The sequence below is a fragment of the Rhinolophus sinicus genome, linkage group LG15 (genome assembly GCF_036562045.2).
Source record: "Rhinolophus sinicus isolate RSC01 linkage group LG15, ASM3656204v1, whole genome shotgun sequence".
In the NCBI taxonomy this organism is placed as follows: Eukaryota; Metazoa; Chordata; class Mammalia; order Chiroptera; family Rhinolophidae; genus Rhinolophus; species Rhinolophus sinicus.
Window position 1 is genome coordinate 40,191,578 of NC_133764.1, and position 22,805 is coordinate 40,214,382.

The 22,805-nt window shown below is 54.9% G+C and overlaps 1 protein-coding gene and 1 long non-coding RNA gene across 2 annotated transcripts; both read right to left on the reverse strand.

Annotated features, from left to right (window-relative positions):
• Window positions 1–4,282: 4,282 nt before the first annotated feature.
• LOC141568963 (uncharacterized) lies at window positions 4,283–22,798 on the reverse strand. Its single transcript, XR_012492303.1, has 3 exons — window positions 22,489–22,798; window positions 6,265–6,475; window positions 4,283–6,163 (listed from the first exon to the last, which is right to left on the reverse strand). It is a non-coding gene; the product is annotated as an uncharacterized LOC141568963 (long non-coding RNA).
• LOC109449348 (uncharacterized) lies at window positions 6,485–16,380 on the reverse strand. Its single transcript, XM_074320357.1, has 3 exons — window positions 16,117–16,380; window positions 15,196–16,022; window positions 6,485–13,812 (listed from the first exon to the last, which is right to left on the reverse strand). Exons 1-3 carry the CDS (start codon window positions 16,378–16,380, stop codon window positions 13,581–13,583), a joined length of 1,323 nt encoding a protein of 440 aa, XP_074176458.1. The 3' UTR covers window positions 6,485–13,580.
• Window positions 22,799–22,805: the final 7 nt, after the last annotated feature.

A 22,805-nucleotide genomic window follows, 5' to 3' on the forward strand; every position in this document is an offset into this window, starting at 1 on the left:
CACGTTTCTTGATTGCGATGAAATCAATTAGGAATTATGAGGAAGAAGATAACATAAAAACTGTTCACTTGGATGTTTAAGAACACCCTTCTAAATAAGTCTTGGCTACAGAAGGAAATCAAAACAGAAATTGCAAACTATTCATAAATGAAGAAACACTGATAACACTATGTTTCAAAACCCTTGGGATATCCCAAAGGAAAAATTAAATACCTTAAGTACATTTATTGGAAAACAAGAAAGACTGACAAGGAACAAACTGAACTTTCAACTGGAGACATTTACAAAAAAAAACAAAGATATCCCAACATCTTAGTTAGGGTTTTTGCATCTGCATTCATGAAGGAAGTTGAAACTTTGACTTCTTCTGGTTTTTCCACTTTGGGTTTGTAGAAGAGTCCAGAAGAGCCCTATCTTTTCCTATCCTTTGGAGGGGTGTCCATATATGGTAATTATCTATTCCTTGAAAACTTTGGTGGAACTTGTCTTAAGACCACCTGGGCCTGGTGACATTTTTATGGATGGATTCTTGACCACCATTCCACCGCCCAATGGTTATTTCTACTTCTTCTTGGGTCAATTTTGTATTTTTTTTTCTAGAAAATAATCTAATTTAGATGTTCTTTTATTTTGTTGGTGCAGAGGTATAGTTACTATTTCCATAATTCTTTTTTAAAAACCTCTGCTTTTGTCCTTTTGGCCCCCTTCCTACTCCGTGTGTGTGCCCCCGAACTTTGGGTTTCTGTTCTGCCCACTAGCTCAAGAGGTGGACTCACTCCAACGATTATCTCTCCTCTGCTGTGCCGTGTCATCCCTTTCTCTCTCAGCTGGCTTTTTCTCCTCAGCGTGTAAACATGCTCAAGTTTCTCTCATCCTAAAAGTAAACAGCGTCACCAGCATCAACAACCAACCGCCCCTTAGCTCACACTCCAGCCGCTCCCTCTTCTCAGCCACACATCTGGAAAGAGTGGTTTCCGCCAGTGCTTCTGTTTTGTTTTGTTTCCCAATCCATCGTGGACTAATACTTTTGTAAAATATGTTAAAATGAATGACTAGGAAAGTGGAATTTAAACCCCAAAGACATCCAAAATGCAGGCCCAATCGTTTATTGTTGGATCCAACAGACAAGAATAATTCTGCCAGGTCATTGTAAACGTAGCAAGCGCTCACTCTTTATTTCTGCGCTATCTGGATGTGCACGAACAGTAAGCAGCTCTCCGGGCCCTGGTCTGGGGCCACTCGGAGTGTGCATGCCTGGGGATTGAGACCCGCTGTGGGCTGGCACGTCAGCTGGTGGGTCCATCGCACTACCTGTGGTGACTTCTTGTGGCCTGGGCATGCTCCCACGTGGTCTTCTCATAGGTGTCGGCTTCTCACAGGGCAGCTCAGGGCTCCCCAGCTGGCGTCACAGGAGAAACAGCAAGCTGAGGGCTTTTCTGAACCAGCCGAGCAGGGCACCGAGACCAGCTCTGGTCCCAGGGGGCAGGGGGACATAGGCCCACCCTCAAATGGGCAAAGTATCAAAGAATTTGTGAACATGTTTTGTTTTTGTTTTTATCAAACCATCACATGAGGAAAATGTCCAAATTTCTGTCACTCTGCTCACAAGTCGAAATTCTAGGGAGTGAGAGTGTCACTACTGAGATTCCTGTCCCTGAGCCGAAGAGGCCCCAGGACAGCTCGTTTTAAATTCCGTTTCCTGGCTAGGAAATTTGGTTTCTTCATTTGGGGAGGGGTCCATGAAGTTCACATAATAGGCCCCCTCAGCGATTCTGGTGGGGGTTCCCCGGAACCTCACTCTGAGAGACATCTCAAGTGTATGCAAATGTATGTCATAAACACAGCAATATATATATTTAACAGTTATATCAAATCATATACATATAAACAAAAGAATCGGTTAGGATTTTTTTGTTAAGCTTTGTATTTTGAAATAATTCTGGATTCACACCCAGTTGTCCAACATAACAGAGTGATCCCACGTTCCCTTTACCCAGTTTCCTCCCAAATTATACTCAGCATCGCAAGCGGGGATTTGGGCAGGGACAGAGTAAAGATCCAGAACATTCCAGCACCACAAGGATATCTCATGCTGCCTTTTTATAGCCACACCCACTCCCCTCCCCCCACCTTGGCCCCTGCAACCACCATGTTGTTCTCCTTGTTTATAATTCTGCCATTTCACGAATGGCATATAAATGGGGTCATACAGGATGTGACCTTTGGGACTGGCTTTTTGTCCCTCAGCATCCTGGAGATGCAGCCCGTTTGTTGTGTGTGTCAGCAGCTCTTCTCCTTCTTGCTGACTGGTGTTCCGTGCGTAGTATGGATGGACCACCGTTTGCTTAGCCATTCACCCCCGAAGGTCATCTGGTTTGCTGCCCAGTTTTTGTCTGTGATGAATAAAGCTGCTACATACATTTGTCTGTGTTCATGATTTTGTGTGAACATACGTCTTCACTTCTCTGGGAGAAATGCCCAGGAACACAATTGTAGGGTTCAAGATAGCTCTGTGGTTAGCTTTTAAAGAAACTGCCAAACTGTTTTCCAGAGAGGCTGGTCATTTTCCATTCCTACCAGCAATGCATGAGGGATTCAGTTTCTCCACATCCTCTCCAGCACTTGTGTTTTTGACTTTTTTTATTTTGGTCACTCTGATAGGTGTGCACCGGTAATATCGCTGTGGTTTTAGTTTGCATCACCCGGTTTTGAACATGTTTGCATGGGCTTATCTGACAGGCCTCTCCTAGGAGCTGTGTCTATGTGTCTTTTGCCCATTTTCTAATTCACGGTTTTGCTTTTTTACTGCTAAGTTTTAAGAGTTCTTTACGTGTTTTAGGTACTCATCTGGTTGGATTTGTGGCTTGCACACATTGCCTCCCAGACTGCGGCGTGTATTCTCATCCTCTGAACTGCGTGGGTTTGTCGTCGTTTGTTTTATTTCATTTTGAACTTTTTACTTTTGAATTATTCCCAACTCACAGAGAAATGCTTAGAACAGAACAAAGAGTTCCTCCATCCTGTTCACTCAACTCCAAGTATTAACATTTTACTATGTTTTCTTGTTCTACAGCTTTTTACATTTTTTGGACCATTTGAGAATAAGCTGCATTATCCCTTAACACTTGAGTGTGAATTTACCAACACAAGGACGACTCCTACATACCGATCAAAATCTGGACTCTAATCGCGAAACGAAACTACCCTGCACCCACGGACATTGCAGAATTTCACACATCACCCCGATAGTGTCTTATACGTTTCCAGAATCCAATCCAGGACCACACATTGGTTTGTTGTCATGTTTCCTGTCTCTTTCAATCTGATTTCAAGTCTTTCTTAGGCTGGAAAAAGTTTTAGTCCCACACCTTGGGGTCAGCGTCCTGGAATTTGGGGGGAGGGCAGGGCTCATCTAACAGATGGTAGGACTGCGGCCAGAAAATGTGGGGTGCACTCAGGATTGCACAACTAGCCGACAGTGGGGTTTCCCGGCTCATGAGCCCCTTCCCTAAGAAGACGTACACCCTGAGCTGGGACCCTGAATGTCATTGTCAACGATAAGGCAACCCAGAAGATCAGAAGGCAAGAGGGTCACTTTTTAAAAATCTAACTTAAAACGTGATGAAGAAAACTTTATCTTTAAAATTAGTCTTACTTTATATTTTATGACTGTGATATTTTTAAAGTGTACAGGTCGGTGGCTTTGTAAAATATCCCTCAGTGTGAGTCTGTCTTGTCACCATTAGACTCCATTTCTGCATTTTTGGCAGGAATAGCTCCAGAGTAATGTTGTGTTGTTCTCGGTACACGATGTCTGTCTGTCCTCCTTGCTGGTGACGTTAACGTGTGTCACTTGCTTAAGATCGCGTCCGCCAGACTTCTGTGCGCCAAAGTTAATTAATTAGTATTTTGAGCTCATGAGTTAACAAGTAATAATTAGTAACTACTTTAGGAGGAGGTACGTAGCATCTCTGTAAATATCCTGTTTCCCATCAGCCTTTCACTGTCAAGTTAGAGCATTCCTTGTTGATTTTTCCCTAAATCAATTATTAATATGCTGGTTGCCAAATGGAAGTTTTCTAACTGCATTATTCCTTGTATCTTCAAGACTCAGCTTTCTCTCCCATTTACGTATTCATTCATTTATTTATATCATGAATTATTTATATCATAACTAAAGGTAGCAATCCATTACTACCTTTATTTTGTTGCTCAGATCTTTCCAGATTTGGCCATTGGGAACCCCTGCCAGCTCTGCCCTGCCTTTGACATCTCCTTCATTCTTTGAACACTTCCTGACTTTCTGGCATTACGAGACATTCCAGACACGGGCACCCTGGCCCCAGCCCTGGCATCAGCTCCGAAAAGCCCTCGTTCCTTTTAGTGGAGAATGCAATTTAGAAGCCATGATCTGGACATTAAGAGTGCTCAGTGCTACTGGGACTTTGTTGTTTCCAGGCCTTTTTGGCAGACAGAGCTAAGAAACACACATGCGCGCGCACACACACACACACACACACTCACACACACACTTCTATACAGAAAGCATGACTTCACAGCAATACCTCAGCTTAGTGCAGCGCCACAGAGCTGACTCCTGCCTTTCTCCTTTCCATATTTGAAACTCCCTTCTTCAATGGTCAGGCGCCCGGCCCCTTATCCTCAAGACACTTGCCAGCTGCTTTGACTGCCCTGTGTGTGTAACTATCCAGCCACGTGCCTGCCTGCTCCCCTGCCAACTGCATGGGCCGCTCCCTTGGCCCCATCTAAAAGGAACAGAGAAGAAAAAAGAAAAGAAGAGACTAGAAAAAAACAGAAAGGGAATGTTCCACTTTTCAGTGGCTGCTGTAACAAATCACCACAAATTGGGTGGCTTAGGAATTTATTCTCTGATAGCTCTAGAAGCATGAAGGCTGAAATTGAGATGTCAGCTAGGTTGGTTCCTTCTGGAACCTCTGAGGGAGACTCTGTTCCATACTTTCCAGCTTCTAGTGGCTGCCGGCACTCCTCGGTGTTCCTTGGCTTGTGGCTGCATCACTCCAGTCTTGGCTTCCTTGTCACATGGCCTTCTCTGTGTCTCCATGTGCAAATTTCCCTCTTTTTATACGGACACCAGTCACTGGATCAGGGCCTGGTTTATAATGCTAACTTCCTTCTCTATTTCAGTGGCCAGCATAACCACAGGCAGGTTAATTAATCGTAACTTGATCACAGCGGCAAGGCCCTATTTCCAAATAAGGTCATGTCCACAGGTATTGGGGGTCAGGACTTGGACCTCTCTTTGCGGGGAGGACACAACTCAGCCCAGACAGGTGAAACTTGCATTTATAATAAGCCCAGGGGCTTGCTGCTGCACGGTGCCCTAGGACACCTGGGCTTGGTGTCCCCGTTGAGTGGGAGGGAGGCCCCAGAACCGAAGGGCAGAGGGAGCAGCCCTGGGGCAGGGCTGTGTGAAGGGCAGGAGGAACTGCTGGCAGCGCCCACCTGTAGCTCTGGGGGCAAGTGCTTGCCAAAGCGCCAGGTGTGGACAGGTTGTGGGAGCCCTGCCCAGGGACAGACGATATGGGCTGTCTCTACCTGAAGCCAGGCAAGTGCTGGCTTGGGGCCCCTCTGCACTGCAGCCAGCCTTGAGCCCCAGCCTGAGCCTCAAGCCCCAAGGGAACCCCTGTTTTGATTCTTCCGACCTCGGCGCTGTCGTGGCCTAAAGTCTCAGGTCTGGACAGGCCAGAATAGGGGTTGTGGTGGGCAGCGTGCTGACCGATGGGGTCGGCACAAAGACTTCTTTCAGTCCCCACTCTGCCCCCAAGTGTGAACATCCCTGTGGAAGAGACAGTGGACTCCCAGACCCCTGACCTGGATCTACCTATATCTGTGCTGCAATCCCTCCTCTACTGTTCAGGCTCTGCTGTGGCATTGGGGCCGTTTTGAAACCCATCTTGGGCCTAAAACTGAAAAGACAGCCCAGCCCAATGAGCACAAGCCCTGAGTACAAAGCCGTCGGCTTCTCAGACCTGCTGGGGACGAGGGGGCCATGTGCCCGGAGTTCAGGCGCTGCTGAGCACTGCCAGCCCCTGAGGAGGATGGGGGTCCAGAACTTTCTCTCAAACGCAGGGGTGGACAGGGTCCTGTTCAGGTGTTAGCAGCATTGGGCCAAGTCTGGCATCTGAAAAGCAAGAGGGGCAATCAGACAATGCTGAGCCCTCCACAGAGGGGGCCTCTCACCAGAGAGATGGGGAAACTGAGGCACAGAGAGAGATCACACACCTGTCAGGAACAGCACTGGGACCAGCCCCAGGCGTTGTCTGAGGCCAGGAGGAAAGAGTCCGGAGCTCCCAGAAGGGCCTGGAAAGAGCTGGAAGGCACGTCAGCCTCGGAGCTGGAGCGGGCCTTATCTTCCAACTTGGTGAAGCCCGAGGAGGCTGGGAGCCCTGCTCCCGGTGCTCACAGGTTCATTTGTTTGATGAATTTGTCATAACTTGAAAGGCCATGGTTTATAACGCTAACTTCCTGTTCCAGTTCAGTTGCCAACATAACCGCAGGCAGGTTAATTGCATGTCCATCAACTTGCCTGGGGAGTTGGCGAGAGGAGCCTCCCTCCTGCCACAACCCAGCCTCTGGGTGGGGCCTGGACCAGCACGCCCCCTGCCCCTGTCACCACTGTGTTAGCGCCTCTGGCCACACCCGCAGCCCAAAGGGTCACAGCTTGTGCCCGCCCCCACCATGCTCCAGACTCTCCCATTCTCCAAACCTCCTTGTGAAGTGGCCCAGAGTGGGGGCGGGGGTAGAGGGACCCTCAGTGTTTGCTGGAGAGAGTGAGAATTGGGACAGCCTTCCTAGAGTCATTTAGCAATATTCATCTCCAAATGTGAGTGCTCTGAACCCAGCAACTAAGGAGTCGCCTGGGCATTGTGGGTACACGGTAGGACTCACAGGGCACTAAAGGGCTAGGGCTTCCCTGCAGGGGTGGAGCCAGGTGGCCAGCTGAGGTGGGGAGGGGACCGTTCTGTGTGCTGGCACTTAGCCTGAGAGAGAGGAGAGGACTGAAACAGGGGCCTGTCCAGGAGGCCAGTGGCCTCCGCTGCACCAGACCCAGGGGGTCATTGTTCTGCCCTCCTCCAGTTGACCCAGGGATGGCGATGTGTGATGCCTGTCTGGTGGACTTCCTTCTCCGGGCTTCCAGGACACACCCTGGCCTGGAGGCCCTCTTCCCTCTCTGCTCTCCCCTCCCATCTGGGCTGTTCCCTCTCGCCCTTGGGCTGACCTCATCCAGACCTCTGCTTTCCCTCCAAGCTCCCTCCTCATGACCCATGTCGTGAAGCCAGCGGGTGGCTCTCATGCTTTCACACTGGCCTGGCCACCTGACAACCCCCTCATGCCAAGCAGACATACACCCCAGCCCCTGAGCCTCCCTGAAGACTGCTAGCCCTCAGCTCCCCATCTCAGGGAAAGGCCCCCCAACCTTCTGGGCTCAGGCCCAAGGCTGTGGTCATGCGTGATCCCTGTGCCTCAAAATTCATGCCAAATCCAACTCCACACACTGCTGCGCCTTCCCCAGGTTGAGTGCCATCATCTCTTTCCTGACCTGCAGCCTCCTTCTCTGGGCTCAGCTATGCTCCGCTTTAGGCCCCTTTCTGATGCACAGCTGTCCCACCCACGCTCAAAGCCTGCACTGGCCTCCTGCACTACACACCCAGAGCCAATCTTCCCCATGGCCTGCAGGACCTCTGGGATCCAGCTGCCAGTTCCCCCACCCTCTGCCTCATCTGTCCTCCCTCCTATCCTCACTGAAGGCCAACTGCCAGCTCATCTCCCTGGAAGCCTCAGGGCCTTTGCACCTGCCAATCTCTCAGCGTGAAACGCTCCCCCTCCACATACCTATGTGACTAGCTCCCTGGTCTCCTTCAGCACTTTGCTCAAATGTCATCTTGTCCACCCTGTCTAAAACTGCAACATGCTCCAGCCCCCCGGGGTACCACACACTCCCTTCAAGCATGCCATGTAATTGGCCTACTTGTTTTGTCCATGCGCTGTCCCCCCATCCTGCCCCCACTACACTGTAAGCTCCAGTGCCCAGCTCCCTGTGCACACACACCGGGTCCCAGATGACTGCACAGTGGCTGAACGAGGGGGTCAAACAAGGGGCTGCTGTGAGGCAGGTGGGGCTGACCTCGGTGTGCCCCTTCCCTGAGAGCTGCCCCCACCCTCACCCACATGGTCCTCCAGGAGGCACGCTCCGCCTCAGCTCCCGGCCTGAGGTTGGGGCGCCTGCTTGGGAGCTGCAGCTAGATCTCACGGCTGTGGGCTGGCTGCCTGTTGGCCTGGGGAGCCTGGGCTCTGCTGGGGTGCTGTCGGGCAGCTCTGCTCAGTAGAAGAGAGGAGAACGCTGCCCTCTGCACAGAGAGAGGCCAGCTGAGTGGACACCTAGGGGGGCGGGGGTCCAAGATAAGCTTTCCACCGGACCTGCAGCCTCCTCCCAGGGGCCTCTGCTCAAGCCAGTGGGTGGGCTTACTGAGGAGCGAGCAGAAGGCTCCGGGTGATTGGCACATGAATAGACAGACCAATGGAAGAGGAGAGAGGGTCCCGAACAAGACACCCCCCAGCCTCCCCCTCAAATCAAGTGATTTATAACAAAGGCCACGGCAGCATTGGGGAAAGGATGGCCTTTTCATTTAAGGTGCCACTTTGGCTGGATATTGATGGGTGTGATGACCCTTGATCCCTACATTCCCACCATATACAAAAATTAATTAAAAATGGATCACGGACCACAATGTGAAAAGTAAAACTGAGCGCTTCTAAAATGAAACATAAGAGAATCTCTTCAAGACATTGTCACTGACAAAGATTTCTACGTAGGACACAAAAAGCACGCGCCATAAAAGAGAATCCTGGACTTCATGAAAATTAAGAACTTCTGGTCATCAGGATGCCATTAGGAGAGTGAAAAGGCCACAGATGGGAGGTAGTACATCTTATATCTTGAAAGATGGAGACTCCCACTGAAGCCTTGTGCCCAGAATATATAGAGAACTCTTGCAAACCAATTTTTAAAAACACAAACTTTTTAATGAGCAAAACACTTGAACAGGCATTTCACAGACCTAAAACTATTGCAAATGGCCACTACACGGATGAAATTTGGTTGCCCGTTAACCATCAAAGGAGGAAGACGAGACACCAGCTCCCACCCACCAGAAAGGCCAAGTGTCAGAGAACTGACCGTGTTAAGTGCTGGTGAGTGTGGGGAGCAGCTCAACCCGCCTACACTTGCAGTGGGGTGAAAGGTAGTGCACCCACCTCTGAAAACCTTCTGCAATTTCTCCTCATTCCTACAGCTAAGCTACGATCGGTACGTGCCCGTGATGGTTAATTCTGTGTGTCAATGTAACTGAGCCCTGATATTTGGTCCAACACGATTCTGGGGTGTCTGTGAGGGTGATCTGAGATAAGATCAACATTCAAATCAGCAGACCGAGTAAAGCAGACTGCCCTTCCCCACGTGGGTGCTTTCACCCGCAGGAACCCTGTCTAATCAGTTAAAGGCCCGGATAGAACAAAAAGGCTGACCCTCCCGAAAGTCAGAGGGATATCCGGCTGCCTGACGCCTGACGCCTGACGCCTGAATGGGAGACATCGGTTTTTCCTGCCTATGACTCAAACTGAAGCATCTGCTCTTCCTGGGTCTCCAGCCTCCAAAACTGTGTGAGCCACTTCCTTATAATAAACCTGTTCACCTCTCTCTCTATATATATATATAAATGCATATGATATACAATATGTGATATAAATAAGGGCCATAGCACCAAAGGCATGAATGAGAATGTGTATGACAGCTTTACTCATCAGTGTCCTGGGGTTGCTGTGACAAAGGACCACAAACTGCGGGTGTAAAAACAACACAAATTTACATTCCCAAGGCTCTGGAGACCAGAAGTCTGTAATCAAGGTGTTGGCAGGGCCGGCTCCTTCTGGAGGTCCCAAGGGAGAATTCTGTCCATGACGCTCTCCTCGCCATCCCTTAGTTCCTGGCCACATTACTCCAGTCTCTGCCTCCGTCATCACATGGCCTCTCCTGTGTGTCTATCTAATCTCGTCTGCGTCCCTCTTAGGACATTTGTCATTGGACTTGGGGCCAACACTAATCCAGGGCAATCTCATCCTGATATGGTTAACTAATTACATCGCAAAGACCCTTTTTCCAAATAAGGTAACAGTCATGGGACCTGGTGGACTTTTCTTTTTTGGTGGAGGGAGGGGCCCCGTTCAGGAAGCCCAAACCAGGAACAACCCAAATGTCCGTCTGTAGAAGAATGGATAAACAAACGCAGCTATTCCTACGATGTAATGTGCTTTAGCCATGAAGAGGCACTGCCGGTTCATGTGACGACAGATGAATGTCAGCGGAGGACGTGGCGTGAGAGAAGCCAGACACGAGAGGCAGGAAGCAGCCCAGCAGCCATATGCAGGAAGTCAGAAGAATGGTCCTCACATCAGGCGTGGGGGCGGTCAAAGACTGGAAGGGCCCAGGGGCACCCCATTGGGACAGGACACGGTCTGGCTAACCTGGCTGCTGGTTTGTGTGGGTGAAAACAGTGGAGCTGTAACTAGAGACGTGTGCATTTTACTGTCCGTATGTTGTAGCACAATTAGAAAGGGGTCCTCAACCAAGACCTCAGGCTGAGGGGAAGCCTGTAAGGTGAGGGCCCCACCCTTGGAGGTGGGGAAGGGTGTGGAGTGGTGCTGTCAGCCTTTGGGGGAGTCAGTGACTCTGCTGTTTGAAGCTTTACCTTGATACCTCACTCCACCTCTCTGAGCATCAGTTTCCCCATCTGTCAGGTGGGCGTGTGAACCCATCTCATATACTGCACTTCCACAGGTGCGGAGGAAGTAGCCTCACACATGTGTGGACGTGCTCACGTGCATACATGCACACTCACGCCTTCACACCTGCAAATGCTGCTTTCGGCCTCCTGGGCTAAAATCTGTCCAAGCAGATGGGGGACATCTGGGACAGGGCTAGATTAGGGCTGCCATGATAAATGACCACAAACTGGGCAGCTTAAAAAAGCAGAAATGTATCCTTTCACTGTTTCAGAAGCTAGAAGTTCAAAATCCAGGTGTGGGCAGGGCCACACTCCTTCCAAAGGCTCTAGAGGAGGATCATTCCTCCTCTGCCAGCTTCTGGGGGCTCTAGGCGCTCCTTGGCTTGTGGCTGCATCACTCCAGATTCTGTCTCCTCCTCACATGGCCTTTTTCTTCTTCCCTCCAAATCTCTTTCTGCCTGCCTCTCATTAGGACACTTGTCACTGGATTTCCGGCCACCCTACTCCAGGATGACTTCATCTCAGATCCTTACTTCAGTCACATCTGAAGAGACTTCTTTTCCAAATAAGATTCATTCAGGGACTGGCTCGGTGGCTTAGGTGGTTGGAGAGCCATGCTCCTAAGGCCAAGGTCTGCTCTCCCTGGAGCTGGGCTGCTGTGAGCAGCTGGAGGTTGGCGTGAGCTGCCACAAGCTGCTGAGTGCTGCTCTGGACTACCGTGTGCTGCCGTGAGCTACCTACTGTGTGCCACCATGAGCGGCCAGCAGCCAGGGTGAGTGGCTGGTAGCCAGTGTGAGTGGCCAGCAGCCAACGTGAGCTGCCGTGTGCTGCCACGGTGGTAAAAGAAAGGGGAAAAAGAAACATCCATTCACAGGACCTGGGTGGACATGCCTTTTGGGGCCACCATGCAACCCACTCCAGTGGGATTCCCACGACATCACAGAAGCAGGGACAGAGCTGCTCCTGGCCATGTGCTTACAAACGTGTGGTGTGGGGCCTGAGAGCTGGGGGCAAGTCACCAAACTCCTTAACTGAGACTCCAGACTCAAACCAACGCCCCTCTGGGCTGGAGATGGGATGAGGTCATGAGGGAGGCCTGGCCCAGGAGGCCCCTCAGGGACCATGACTGTGTTTCCGGCCGTGAAGAATGATGAGAAGGAGAACATGGGCAGCTCTCACCCACGGACCCTCACTTACACGCTTCTCCATTTCACTTGTGGGCCGCACCACCATCCATCTGCTTCTCTAATGCCCATCCAAAGAGGTCTTTCCTGTGATCATAGGGACTCGGCAGACTCAGGGAGATGAGGTGACCTTCCTGGGTCACCCAGCCAATACCTGCAGACCTGGGTTTGGGCCTGGATCTCTCTGAGCCCTGGAGCCCATGGCCTCCAGAGATGGAGGCATTTCCAGCTTGGCCGTGGGTGACTGAGCAGCTCCCACTAAGCATGTGGGGACAGCTGGGCTGGAAACAACTCATGGGGGGACTTGGGCCCTGTGGACACTGGGTGGCCCCTCAGAACCCAGAGGAGGGATCAAGGGAGTGCCCCAGTTCCTGTTCTTGGGGTCCAGGTTACACAGAGGACGGGAGGTGTCTGGTGTTGTGTGGGCCCTGGCTGTGGCCTTGCATGGCGTGGGATGGGGCCTGGACACAGGCGTGGGGGCACACTGGGGCTGCACGTGGCTTTGGCAGTGGGGTTCCTGGGGCCGACCTCCTGTGCATGAGGTGGAGGGCAGGGCTGGCTCGGGCCTGACACAGCCTGTCCTGTGGGATGGACGGAGCAGACGAGGTCTTTCTGTTGATGGCATGCCACTCAAACCTTTGAGCCTTGGACCTCCAGCTTATTAATAATGTAAGTCACCCAACTGGAGAAAGAAGCAGACACTGGGCTGGGCCCCATGTTCCTGGTACCCTTGGCCTTAGCATGGCATGTGCAGGGCTGTGGAACTCTAGTGGGCAGGAGTCTAACTGTGGGTGTTCAGGAGACAATAGCTCTGCCGCACCCCAGCTTTTGGGATCGGGAAGGACTTCTGGGGTGCTGGGCTGCATTTACTCAGGATGCTGTGGACTGAGGGACTAGAGCTGGGCAGATGGCACTGCCCTGAGTGTAGCTGGTGGCCTTCATCGGGCCTGGGGGAAAGGGGGTGAACTGAGGTACCCCAGGTCTTACAACTATTCAAGGGGTCTGCTGGGCAGGGGTGGGGCTGAGGGACCTGGGGAGAACCATGAACACTGAGCCAGGGTTAAGAATTCCCAGGGCAGCCGGAAGAGGGAGCAGGGTGTCTCAGGGCTCCCCAACAGCGTGGCTGGGGGATGGGGCTCTCTGGGCCTGGAGATTGTTTGGGGGTCACGTTTATTGTTTTTGTTTTCTCTGATTACAAAATGAATATATTTCTAAAGGGAAATTTGGGAAATACAGCTAATTATAAAGAAGAGAATAAACCCAGGAACACTTCCTTCAGTCCCTGAGGCCGCTTGCCCAGGAGGAGTGAGCCAGACAGGCCTGGGCTCGATCACGGCTGCTGCAGCTGGGGTTCTGGGGCCCCCACTGTCCTCCTTGCTGCCCCCTCGCCACCCCCACCCACAGTTCACTAAGAGGGAACACCACTCATTCACAGGGAGGGCCCCAATCCCTACCCCAGACCCACTGCTGCAGTTCCAGCCACCAGGCCTGCCAATAGCCCTGACCCGGCTCTCCCACTTCCATCTGCCCTTCCTGCCTCCAGGAAGCCCTTCCTGACTGGCCCCACCCCAGCTTATTCTGCAGTCACTGCAAGGGCCTCCGGCTTCCAGCAGAGGGTCTCCAGGCTCTTCTCCCAGCAGAGGGTGGATCTCCTTGGTCTCCCAGTTGGGGCGGAGACCCAGGCAGGGCTCCCAGTGTGACGCCACCTCCTGTGGATGACCGAGAACTCGGCAGAAGTGAGGCGCATGCCAGAGCCAGATGAGGACTGAGACGCCATCACGCTGGGCTTCTGTTCCCAGCCGGGCCTGGTGCTGGGAAGGGGGTCCGGAAGGGAAGGCCAAATGTCTGAGTTGCCACCCCGGGGCACCCTCTCACTTCCCCCAGAGATTGCAGTCATTTAAATCTGGAAAAAATTGGGTTTCACACTGCTGCTGTGAACCTTGGGATTGACACTGATTTTTGCCCTTCTCCTGCGGTCCCCTCCCACCCTGGCCCCCAGGCACAGAGCTGGGGAAAGTCTGCGCATCTAACACCCACTCAAGGGTTAACTGAGGCCAAAAAGCAGCCACTCTTGTTCTGAAGCGCCCCCAGCCCCAGGCACTGCTCCCTGGTCCCATGGTCACCACGGGAGTGTGGGTGCAGACAAAGCTGTGTTCATCCAGCCTTGGGTTTGATGATAGCAGCACAAGGACCCCATTCTCTGCTGTCCCCATCTGCATCTCCTCCCCCAGAAAGCCTGACATCCAGGGAGGGCCCCGAGGGCACAGGCTCAGCTGCTGAGGGGTGGGGGGAAGTAATTCACGAGGGGCCTGCGTTGGGGGCCGGTTCTGCCTGAACGGGAAAGACAGCTGCAAGTCAGCTCATCATGTCTTCAGCGGGAAGCTGCCTGCATTTTTACAACTGATTTTTGAACCTAAAAGTGGAGGTCCACATCCAGCCTGTTAAATGTAATCTTGTTGGTTTCAGTCCAATATGATCTTTTGGAATCCGGTTCCAGATTCCCGTCATACGTTAGTAGTTCTTCCAGCTGCAGAGATGGTGACCTGCCTCGTGGTGCCTTCAGCCCAGTGACTCAGTAAACAGGCTGGCCCAGTAGAGCCCGTGGCGGTGGCTTCCCAGTCAGAGGTGGTCCTGGTGGCAGCTTTCTGTGGGGGCTGTGGCCCAAAGCCCCCAGCTGTGGTCATGAGGCCCACATTTTTCTGCTCTTGTAGTCAGGACGCAAATGTGCCCCATTCAAGAGTGTTGGGGCTTTTGAGGACCCAAAGGCCAGCCAATCCATGTCCTGGTTTTGCAAAAGAATCAGGGGTCCAGGTAGGTGAGAATGCAGATGAGTTACTGTCTCAATCTGTTTGCTCATCCCTAAAATGGGCATGATCATCATGACATCTGTGTCCCAGACTGTGTGCAGAGGATTGAATGAGTGTCTACGACAGCATCTGGCACCCAGACGCCCAAGTTATCATCTAGGCCAGAGAGGTGGACCAGTGGCCTCTCCCAAAGCCTTGCCCTCTGCATCTCAGTCTGTGCCCCCAACCAGGGCTCTGTCCATCCCCTGCACTGCCCCTCCTGGGCCAGCAAAGCCAGGTTGGTTGGTGGGAAGGTGTTGTGAGCACGTGGCCCTTTCTTTCTGCAAGCAGCCCCCACTGGGGCTCCCTCATTCATTCCTCTCTGAGAAGCACCCCCCTCACCTCCACTTGTTGAAAGCCGGGTCCCAGGCCCCAGCTGTGTCACGACAGTGTATCTTGCTCGGGCCTGGAGGTCTCAGGAAGCGAGTGGCGGGTGGCTGCTGGGCCAGGGCCTCCTCCAGACCAGAGGCCTGGACAGGGGGAGGCCACCGCGGAATTTTGTCCCAGGGGTGGAGGGAAAGCGTTCCGCGCGGGGCCGGGCCGTTGCCACCCCCCTCCCCCCGCATGACCTTCCCGCGACACGGATAAAGGCCAGCAGGGCGGGTGGCGCCTTTAAGGGCGCAGCGCGACGGGGTCGGTGCCAGGAGACGCCGAGCGTGCCCCGGGGGAGCCGCGCCGCGGGCGGAGAAGAGCGGGCGCTCGCGACCAGCGAAGCGCCGCAGGGCAGCCACTCCAGACGCGGCCCGCGTGGTCACTTGCTCTCTATTCGCACTTGCTCGGGGGTGGGGGCTGGGCAGCCGGTGTCTTCCGGTCGGATCCCGGCGCCGGATCCATGCGGTGGGGGCGGGGAGCTCTGCGCTGATGAGGGCCCCCCAGAGTTGGGGGGCCGAGCGGGGACAAGGGGCACGTCGGAGTCCCCATGCGGGTTCCGGGCCCTCGGAGCGGGTGAAACTGCGGTGCTCGCAGGGCGTGCGTAAAGGAGCGGAGATTCCGCCCGAAATGCTGCAGAGTCCGCGGGCTGCGGAGGGTGGGGCTCGGGGCTTGGGTCGCGGTTCCTCCCCAGCCCGCGGTCCAGGAGCCCGAATTCGGGAGGAAGCATCTGGCGCGGGGCTCCGAGCGCACCAACTTGTGGCGACCACTCTGCCTCCGGTTCCCCAACCCCCTCCCCGCTAAGCGCGGAGGGAAGATTAGATTTCGCTCCTCTCTCATCAATTTTCTGTTTAATGTCACCGGGCCCCATTGTGGCAGAGGAAAGCACGTCACCCAGGCCATAAATTTGCGATTATGGTGCCTCCGGCCGCCTCCCCCTTCTAGGGCGCGAGGCGGACTCCGGCAAGCAGGTCGGGGATCGGAGCCCAGCCGCCGCGGAGCCGCTGTGCGGTAGGTGCTCCGCGCCTCTTCTCCCGACGCGGGTCCGGGAGGCGCGCCCCGCCGCTTGCCCTTCGGCTCAATTTCCAAAGGGCTTTTGTTTCTGGCTTGATGCAGGGACTTTGCTTTTTCCCCACCACCTCGGGAGGCTTTTTGCATCGCAAATGCCTGCTATTAAAAAATACAAATCAAACAAAATCAGTTCTGGTAGAAAGAAAAGCCACTTATTTGCGTCTGCGCTTTCATCGGGTGGAGCAGGCAGCCGCAGGCCGGGCTGGCGTTTGCATATTGAAAGGGACCTGGGCCCAGCACTAGCTGGAGACCCGGCTCAGGAAAATGTGCTGGAAAAGGCTCCGAGCGGAAGAGGCCGGTGGGAGCCGACCCCAGGGCAGGCTCCTCTGGCCTGCCTTGTTTGGGTCTTTGGAAGAGGGATTTTTCTGGGAGTATCCCTTTGGGACCCTTTCCAGCAACACGCACTCCACTCCACCCCGTTGGTGTCATAAATTGGGGGCGGGGATATGTATTTGTGCAGGTCAGAAAACAATGGATCTACTGAATGATTTTTAATTAAACAATCAACTGCCCTGTTAACAAAAGAGGCGGTGGCAGTGCTCAGGGAGGCCGGGGCAGTGGCCCTGTAGCTGTGCCCCAGCCAGCCCCAGCCCGCTGCTTGTCTCCACACTGGGAGGAAAGGGCTTTGCAGCAGGCCCAGCTGCTCTGTGGGAATTTTGATGGGAATAATTTATTTTTGGTCTATATATGCCGCAGGTAACCAGGCCAAGGACTCAAACCTCTCAGAAATAAGAGGGAGGTGAACAAGGCATGTCTGGAGCCTTCCCAGCTCTGATTTCTTCCCAAAGGCAGGCTGGGGAGGGAGCCTCCAGCCTTGGCCATCGGACTCGGACTCGGAGGGAAAGTTCTAGGTTGCTACAGGCCAGGGCGGGTTGTGGCTCTGCCCAGAGGCTTGTGGGGGAGGGGTAGGAGATCTGGGTCTGGGATATGAGTGGGGAGCTTGGCAAGCAACAACTTTACAGCAGGAAGAGGAGGGTCTGGTGTGTGCCGCTCAAGCCTCCAGTTTTTTATATGTCAGAAGCCAGTCTGAATGGGCAGCGCCTTACCCTCTGGGGCCCTCTGCTGGGGCAGAGATGGGAGGAGCAGTCCGGTAGGGGCTGGGGCTTTTCCAAGTCTGGGAAAGTGAGGAAATCCAAAGGGAAGCTGGCTGCCTGGTTCCTGCCCACCCTGGGGGTGAGAAGTGTGGGGGTGTGGAGCTGGGTGGAAGGGGCAGGTGCCGGCCTCCTGCTGCCTGAGCTCTGTAATTGGTGCTCAGAGGAGCCATGTGGGGCCTGTGTGGTGGAGTTGGGGCTGATGAGCTGTGGCCCCTGCCCATGGGCATGCCAGGCCCCAGTCCTGGTCCTTTAGGTTCTGTGCCTGGCCTGGCTTGTCTGCTCCAGCTCTGCCTGGGCAGGCTGGGTTTCATCAGAGGAGACCCTGACACTCAGCCTGCACCCCTCTCCCAGAGTGAGACCAGGCCTAAGAAGTCTGGCCCCTGGAGGCCCCATCCAGACATACCCTGACAGTGACACGTGTAAACACACCCAAACACAGCCATGAAGAGCGGCCTGCAGCAACTGCTTATTCGGCACTTTCTCTGGCTGGGCTGAGGCTGGTCTGCGAGAGGCAGGTGTCCTTCCAGAGAGGGCAGGCAGCCAGACTCCGGTTGGGTTGGGGGTGGGGGGAGGCTGGAAGCACTGAGTAATCTCCCCTCATCAGGCCCTACCAGAGCTTTTGTCCCCAAGCCGGGTAGTTCCAGCCACTAAGCCATCCCGCCCCCATTCCCGTAGGCGGGGTCTGGGCTCCCGCCATCAGGAGGGTCCTTCCTCACAGGCAGGAAGACAGAGGGCCCAGTTTGGGTCAGCCTCCAGCAAGGAGACCCCGGTAGTGCGTCCCCACCCCCAATATCTGCTTTAGAAGGTGAGTATAGAGCCCCAGAGAACCGACTTCCCTCCACCTCCCCCAGACTGGGCTGGATGCTTCCTGTGGGGAAGAAGCAGGACCCGCCTTTGGGGAGGACAGTCTCTGGCAAGTACAGCCTAGAAAGGCACTGTTGGTTCCTTTCCAGGCTTTCCTGGGGGTCCCCGGCCTTCCTCCAGCAGAGGAGAAAACTACCAGGAGGCTGGAGGGGATTGGACAGTGGGGAGGGGGAGGGCCTTGGGAGGCTCCCCTCACTTCTGGGGTGGGGGTCCCAGGCATATCCCCACCCCCATTCCCCGTTTTAACCGTAATAACAATCACACTGTCACTAATAAAACATCAGGGAGAAGCCTGGCAATGGGACGTTCCGGCCCGTTTATGAAAATCACGTCAATTTAACCCAGATGGGTCTCCTGGCTGATAACCTCACACAACCAGCACCTGAATTATACTTTCCCTGTGAACACACTGCGTTATATTTAGCCTCAAATTACTGTTCCGTGTTTAACAAGCACCTTCCCTGAGCCGTGGGGGCTGGGCAGCCTCCTGACCTGGTTGGAAGAACCAGCAACAACAGAACTAAAGCCCCCTGCCCCGCCCCCAAAGCTGTTCCTCTGACTTCAAAGTCTTTCTCCCCTCCTGCTCTTGTTGCCTTTTAAAACTTACAGCCACATCCCCAAGTCTGTCTTGGAGCCTGTCTGTGGCCTGCTCAGAGAGCAGGTGGGCTACCATATGCAGGTCCCTTCCTCAGGCCCGAGCTGGGACCTTCCGGGGAGAGATTCAGCCCGATGCACAGGGCCTCGGTGATGCTGGAGGGAGGCCTCCCAGGAGGGGTGTGACCAGAGGACCCTCCCCGCCTGGCCTGGCTCCTGACAACCCTTCTTCCTCTATTGGCTGCCTCCCCCACCCTGGGCCTCACAGGGGCTCCCTCCCCTGCCACCTGGCCCTCTGGGCCCAGCAGACCCAGCTAGATAATGAAGGGGATGTGACTGGAGGCTTTGTTTTCAGGGGGGCAATCTCCTTCCCTTTGAGGAGGGTTCTGGGAGATCTTCACCTCCCTCTCCCCTCCAAAACAGACCTACCCCAACAAAGCTTAAGTTCCCCAAAGACAGGAGACCTGGTACAGAGAAAGCCACCCCCCAGGCTAGGCACAAATTCTAGGCAGCACCTTGTTGTGGGCTGGCTCTGGCGCACTCAGACCTTCCCCCTCCAACACCCTTGCCCCCTCTAGTACACTAGCCAAAGGCTCTGATGAAAAGAACCATGCCCACGTGATGGCAGAAGACCTCCTTTACAGGGATGGGTGGGGGTCCAGTCCTGTTTCCTGGAGGCAGGAGTGTTGCTGAGGTCCAAGCCCCTCCAGCCAGGGCACTTCTGGGAACGTTTGGTGTTTTTTTATAGGAAGGATGCAAACTCCTAACCCCTACACTGTCCTTGGAAACCCGAGTGGGCTGTGGGCAGCTATGTTCCTGATGGAAGTGGGGTAAGTAACACTGCCCTCCTTCTGAGGGGGGGTACTGTAAACCACTTCTGCCCCCACTCAGGCCCCAGGCCACCTCTCTTCACCCTCCTGCACACACTGTACCCGCAGCTGCAGGGCCCCCTCCAGACAGCCTCTGGACCTGGCCCCCTGCACCTCTGGTGGAAAGAATTAAGTCAATTTTTGTCAAGAAATTGTTTCTAATTTGTCTTTTGCCTAATGGTCCAAGGAACAATGGAGAGGCACCGGTAGGCCCCGGCGCAGCTCTGCTGCTCTCTGGCCCAAGCATGCATTCATTTGGAGCAGTGACTAATTCGTGATTTTATGTAACTCGCCTGACATCCCCAACCCCGTGTTAAAAAATTATTTCACGATTTCAGACAGAGTGGGATCTGGGTCTTTCAGGAGCCAGGAGACCTAGATATGCTGCCATGCTCAGGGCCCAGTGTGTGGGTGAGGACCGGGGGACTGCCGGGGTGGGGAGAGGTTCTGGGGCCTAAGGGACCCTAGGCTATGTGCACAACAGCAGGCTCTCTGGCGTGCTGGTGGAGCATACCATGAAACACACACTGTGCGTGATGTGGAAGTGTGTGCATGTGTATGACGTGTGAGCACTTGTGAGTCTGCACAAGTGTTGTACGCGCACCAGTGCAGTGTGTGTGTCCAGGTGTCAGGGCACAGCTGGCTGCATGGGGCCTGTTTACCTTCTCCCCAGACCAGAGGGCAAGGCCGGAATGCAGTGTGTGAGGTTGTGGAAGGCCTGTGCCCCTGCTGAGGACGTACTGGGAGTTCTTGGTGGCCCCTGGCTGTGCTCCAGGCTGGGGCAGGGCCTGTGGGCTGGCCTCACTGAGCCCATTCATTTGTGAAACTGCAGGTGATTGCAGAGACCTGGTGGGCTGGCTCAGCCCTGACCCCTTACTGTCCCCTCTCTTGTCTCCTCTGTCTCTCCCTTCCCAGCTGAAGGCGCGTCTGCAGATCCCCACACCATGTTTCTCAAAAATTAAAAACATTTGTTAGCTCTGGACAGCAGGGAGAGTAAAAAAGGAAACGGGGAGGTTTCCTCAGAGCTGATAGCGCGCCCAACCAAACATGCCCCGGCCCGCCGGAGCCTGGGTCGCGTCTTCCGAGGGGAACACGGGAGCTTATTTTGGTACTGCGGGAGCTGCTGCGCGGCCCTGCGCCCGCGCTGGGCAGGTGCCAGCCCCAGCCGCATCCAGCAGGCCCGGCTGCAGCTATTGCTGTAACAACTGTTTTGAAACAGGATTGGGGAAAAAAAAAAAAAAAAAAAGGCCACTAGATTTGTTTTAAGCGACACTGGGGGGAGAAGGAGGAGCGAGGCGGGCAGGGAGCTGCTGCGTGGCCCAGGCACACCCAAGGCCGTCAGGCCCACCCCACGCGGGCAGCTTCTCTTGAGATGCGAGACAGGAGAAGCAGGGGACAGCTCTCAGGGGTTCTGAACGCCAGTGGTCACCCCCTAAATTAGGAATCTGGCGGTGACGAGCTGCAAGGATCAGAGCGAGCCTGCAGAGAGGAGGGAGGCCCCAGACCCAGGACCCGGTGCCGTCCTCTGCCGTCCCATCTCCCGCCTCTGGGGTGGGGCCCACTAGCCAGGCTTCAGGGCCCTCAATCTTCCACCCGCAGGGGCTGGGGTCCGGGTTTGGAAGCCTGGCGTAGGGGGTTGGGGGTTTCTTACCAGCTGGCTACCCCCTCACACACACACTCTAGAGGAGGGTGGGGGCTGGATAAGATAGAGGCCCCTCCCCTGCCCCACTAGGGGGTCCGAGGCTGGAACCTGGTGCCGGCTTAAGCAAGGGCCAGCGGGGCCGCTGCGGGGCGGGCTCCGGTTGCTCGGAGCAATTCCAGGGACACCGCTGTTCGCTAAGGTGTCCCATGTCTTGGATGGAGAATTTTTCTTATACCTTTTTTCTTCTATTTATAAAAATTTCAAAGGGAACTTTAAACTTAGTCTTAAGTTAAAAAAAAAAAAAGGTAAAAAAAAAAAAAAAAGATTCCTGGGCCGAAAACGAGATCACCGGAGAAAGTCAGTAACGGAGAACTCCGCTTCCAAAAGAGAGTAGGAAATGTATGGTCAGCGAGAGGCGCCCTGCCGAGGGCCAGGGCTCCGGACACTGCAGGAAGGTGGCCGCGCCCCGGGGCGCACGGACCGGACAGCCTTAGTGCGCCAGGCCACCGAAGCCGGGGAAGCAGCGTGAGCCCGCGCGCTCCGGGACAGCGGGCGAGCGGCTCCCGGCCTAAGCTCCGGCCACCCCCGTCACCCACCCTTCCGCGGGCGCAATTTCTGGAGCGGCGCGGGGCTCCGGCTGGCTTTCCACGGTGTGCGTGGGAAGCGGACGGGTTTCGCACGTAGACGCAAGGTCGGGACCCGGAGGAACCCCCTCCGTCCAACGCTCACACGCAGGAGCCGCCGCTCCGATTTCACTCTCGGGAAGCCAGGGCAGGAGCCCGATGGTCCGCGCCAGACACCCCCGCGCCGGGTCCCCCACTCCCGGGCCCGCACCCAGGACCTAATTCAATTGCCCCCGGCCTAATGAATAGCCGCGCGCTAATCGCATCTCCGGGCGTTTTATGGATTTATGTGTGCCGCCTCTCCTTCCGCGGCCGCCGCGCGCCTGGCCCGGGGTAGCTTTGGAAGGCGCCAGTCTCAGACTGGCTAGGGGCTCGGGACGCCGGGGGGGGGTGGGGTGGGGTGGGGCGGAGTGGTCCACACCGCAGGACTGGGGCGTCGCTGGAGCCGGGACTCGGGCCCGCGCGCTGTCCTGAGCCCTGGCCTGGGCCCGCGGAGCCCAAGCGCTTACCTGCCAGCACTGGGCTCTCCGGAGCTGCCCCGCTGGCCGCGCTGCCCGAAGCAGGCGCCCAATTCCGGAGCCCCCACCAGTGGCCCAAGCCCCCAACCCAGGTCAGAGATGCCCGCGGGCGAAGGCAGGCCGGGGCCGTGCGCCCGCTTCCCCTTTCTCTCCGGATTCCTTTGATCCGCGGGCTCTCCGCCGCACCTCGGCTCCGGGGCTGCCGGGGTCGGCCCGCGGGGGTCCTGGAAACGGTCCCCAGCTTATCTCCTTTCATCAAGCGGCCTTGGGCCGCCTTGAAACCGCGGAGCCAGTAATTGCTTTTTTCA

Bases quoted from the DNA above. Each gene is read 5' to 3' on its own strand.
- LOC109449348 (XM_074320357.1), bottom strand. From the start codon at position 16,380: ATGCAAAAAGCCTCCCGAGGTGGTGGGGAAAAAGCAAAGTCCCTGCAT. The intron at 16,023-16,116 runs GTGACGTGCTTT...CTCCGCGCTTAG, and splicing joins ATCGCAAATTTATGGCCTGG to CGGGGAGGGGGTTGGGGAAC. The intron at 13,813-15,195 runs GTGAGGGGGGTG...TCCCAGCACCAG, and splicing joins CCGGCTTTCAACAAGTGGAG to GCCCGGCTGGGAACAGAAGC.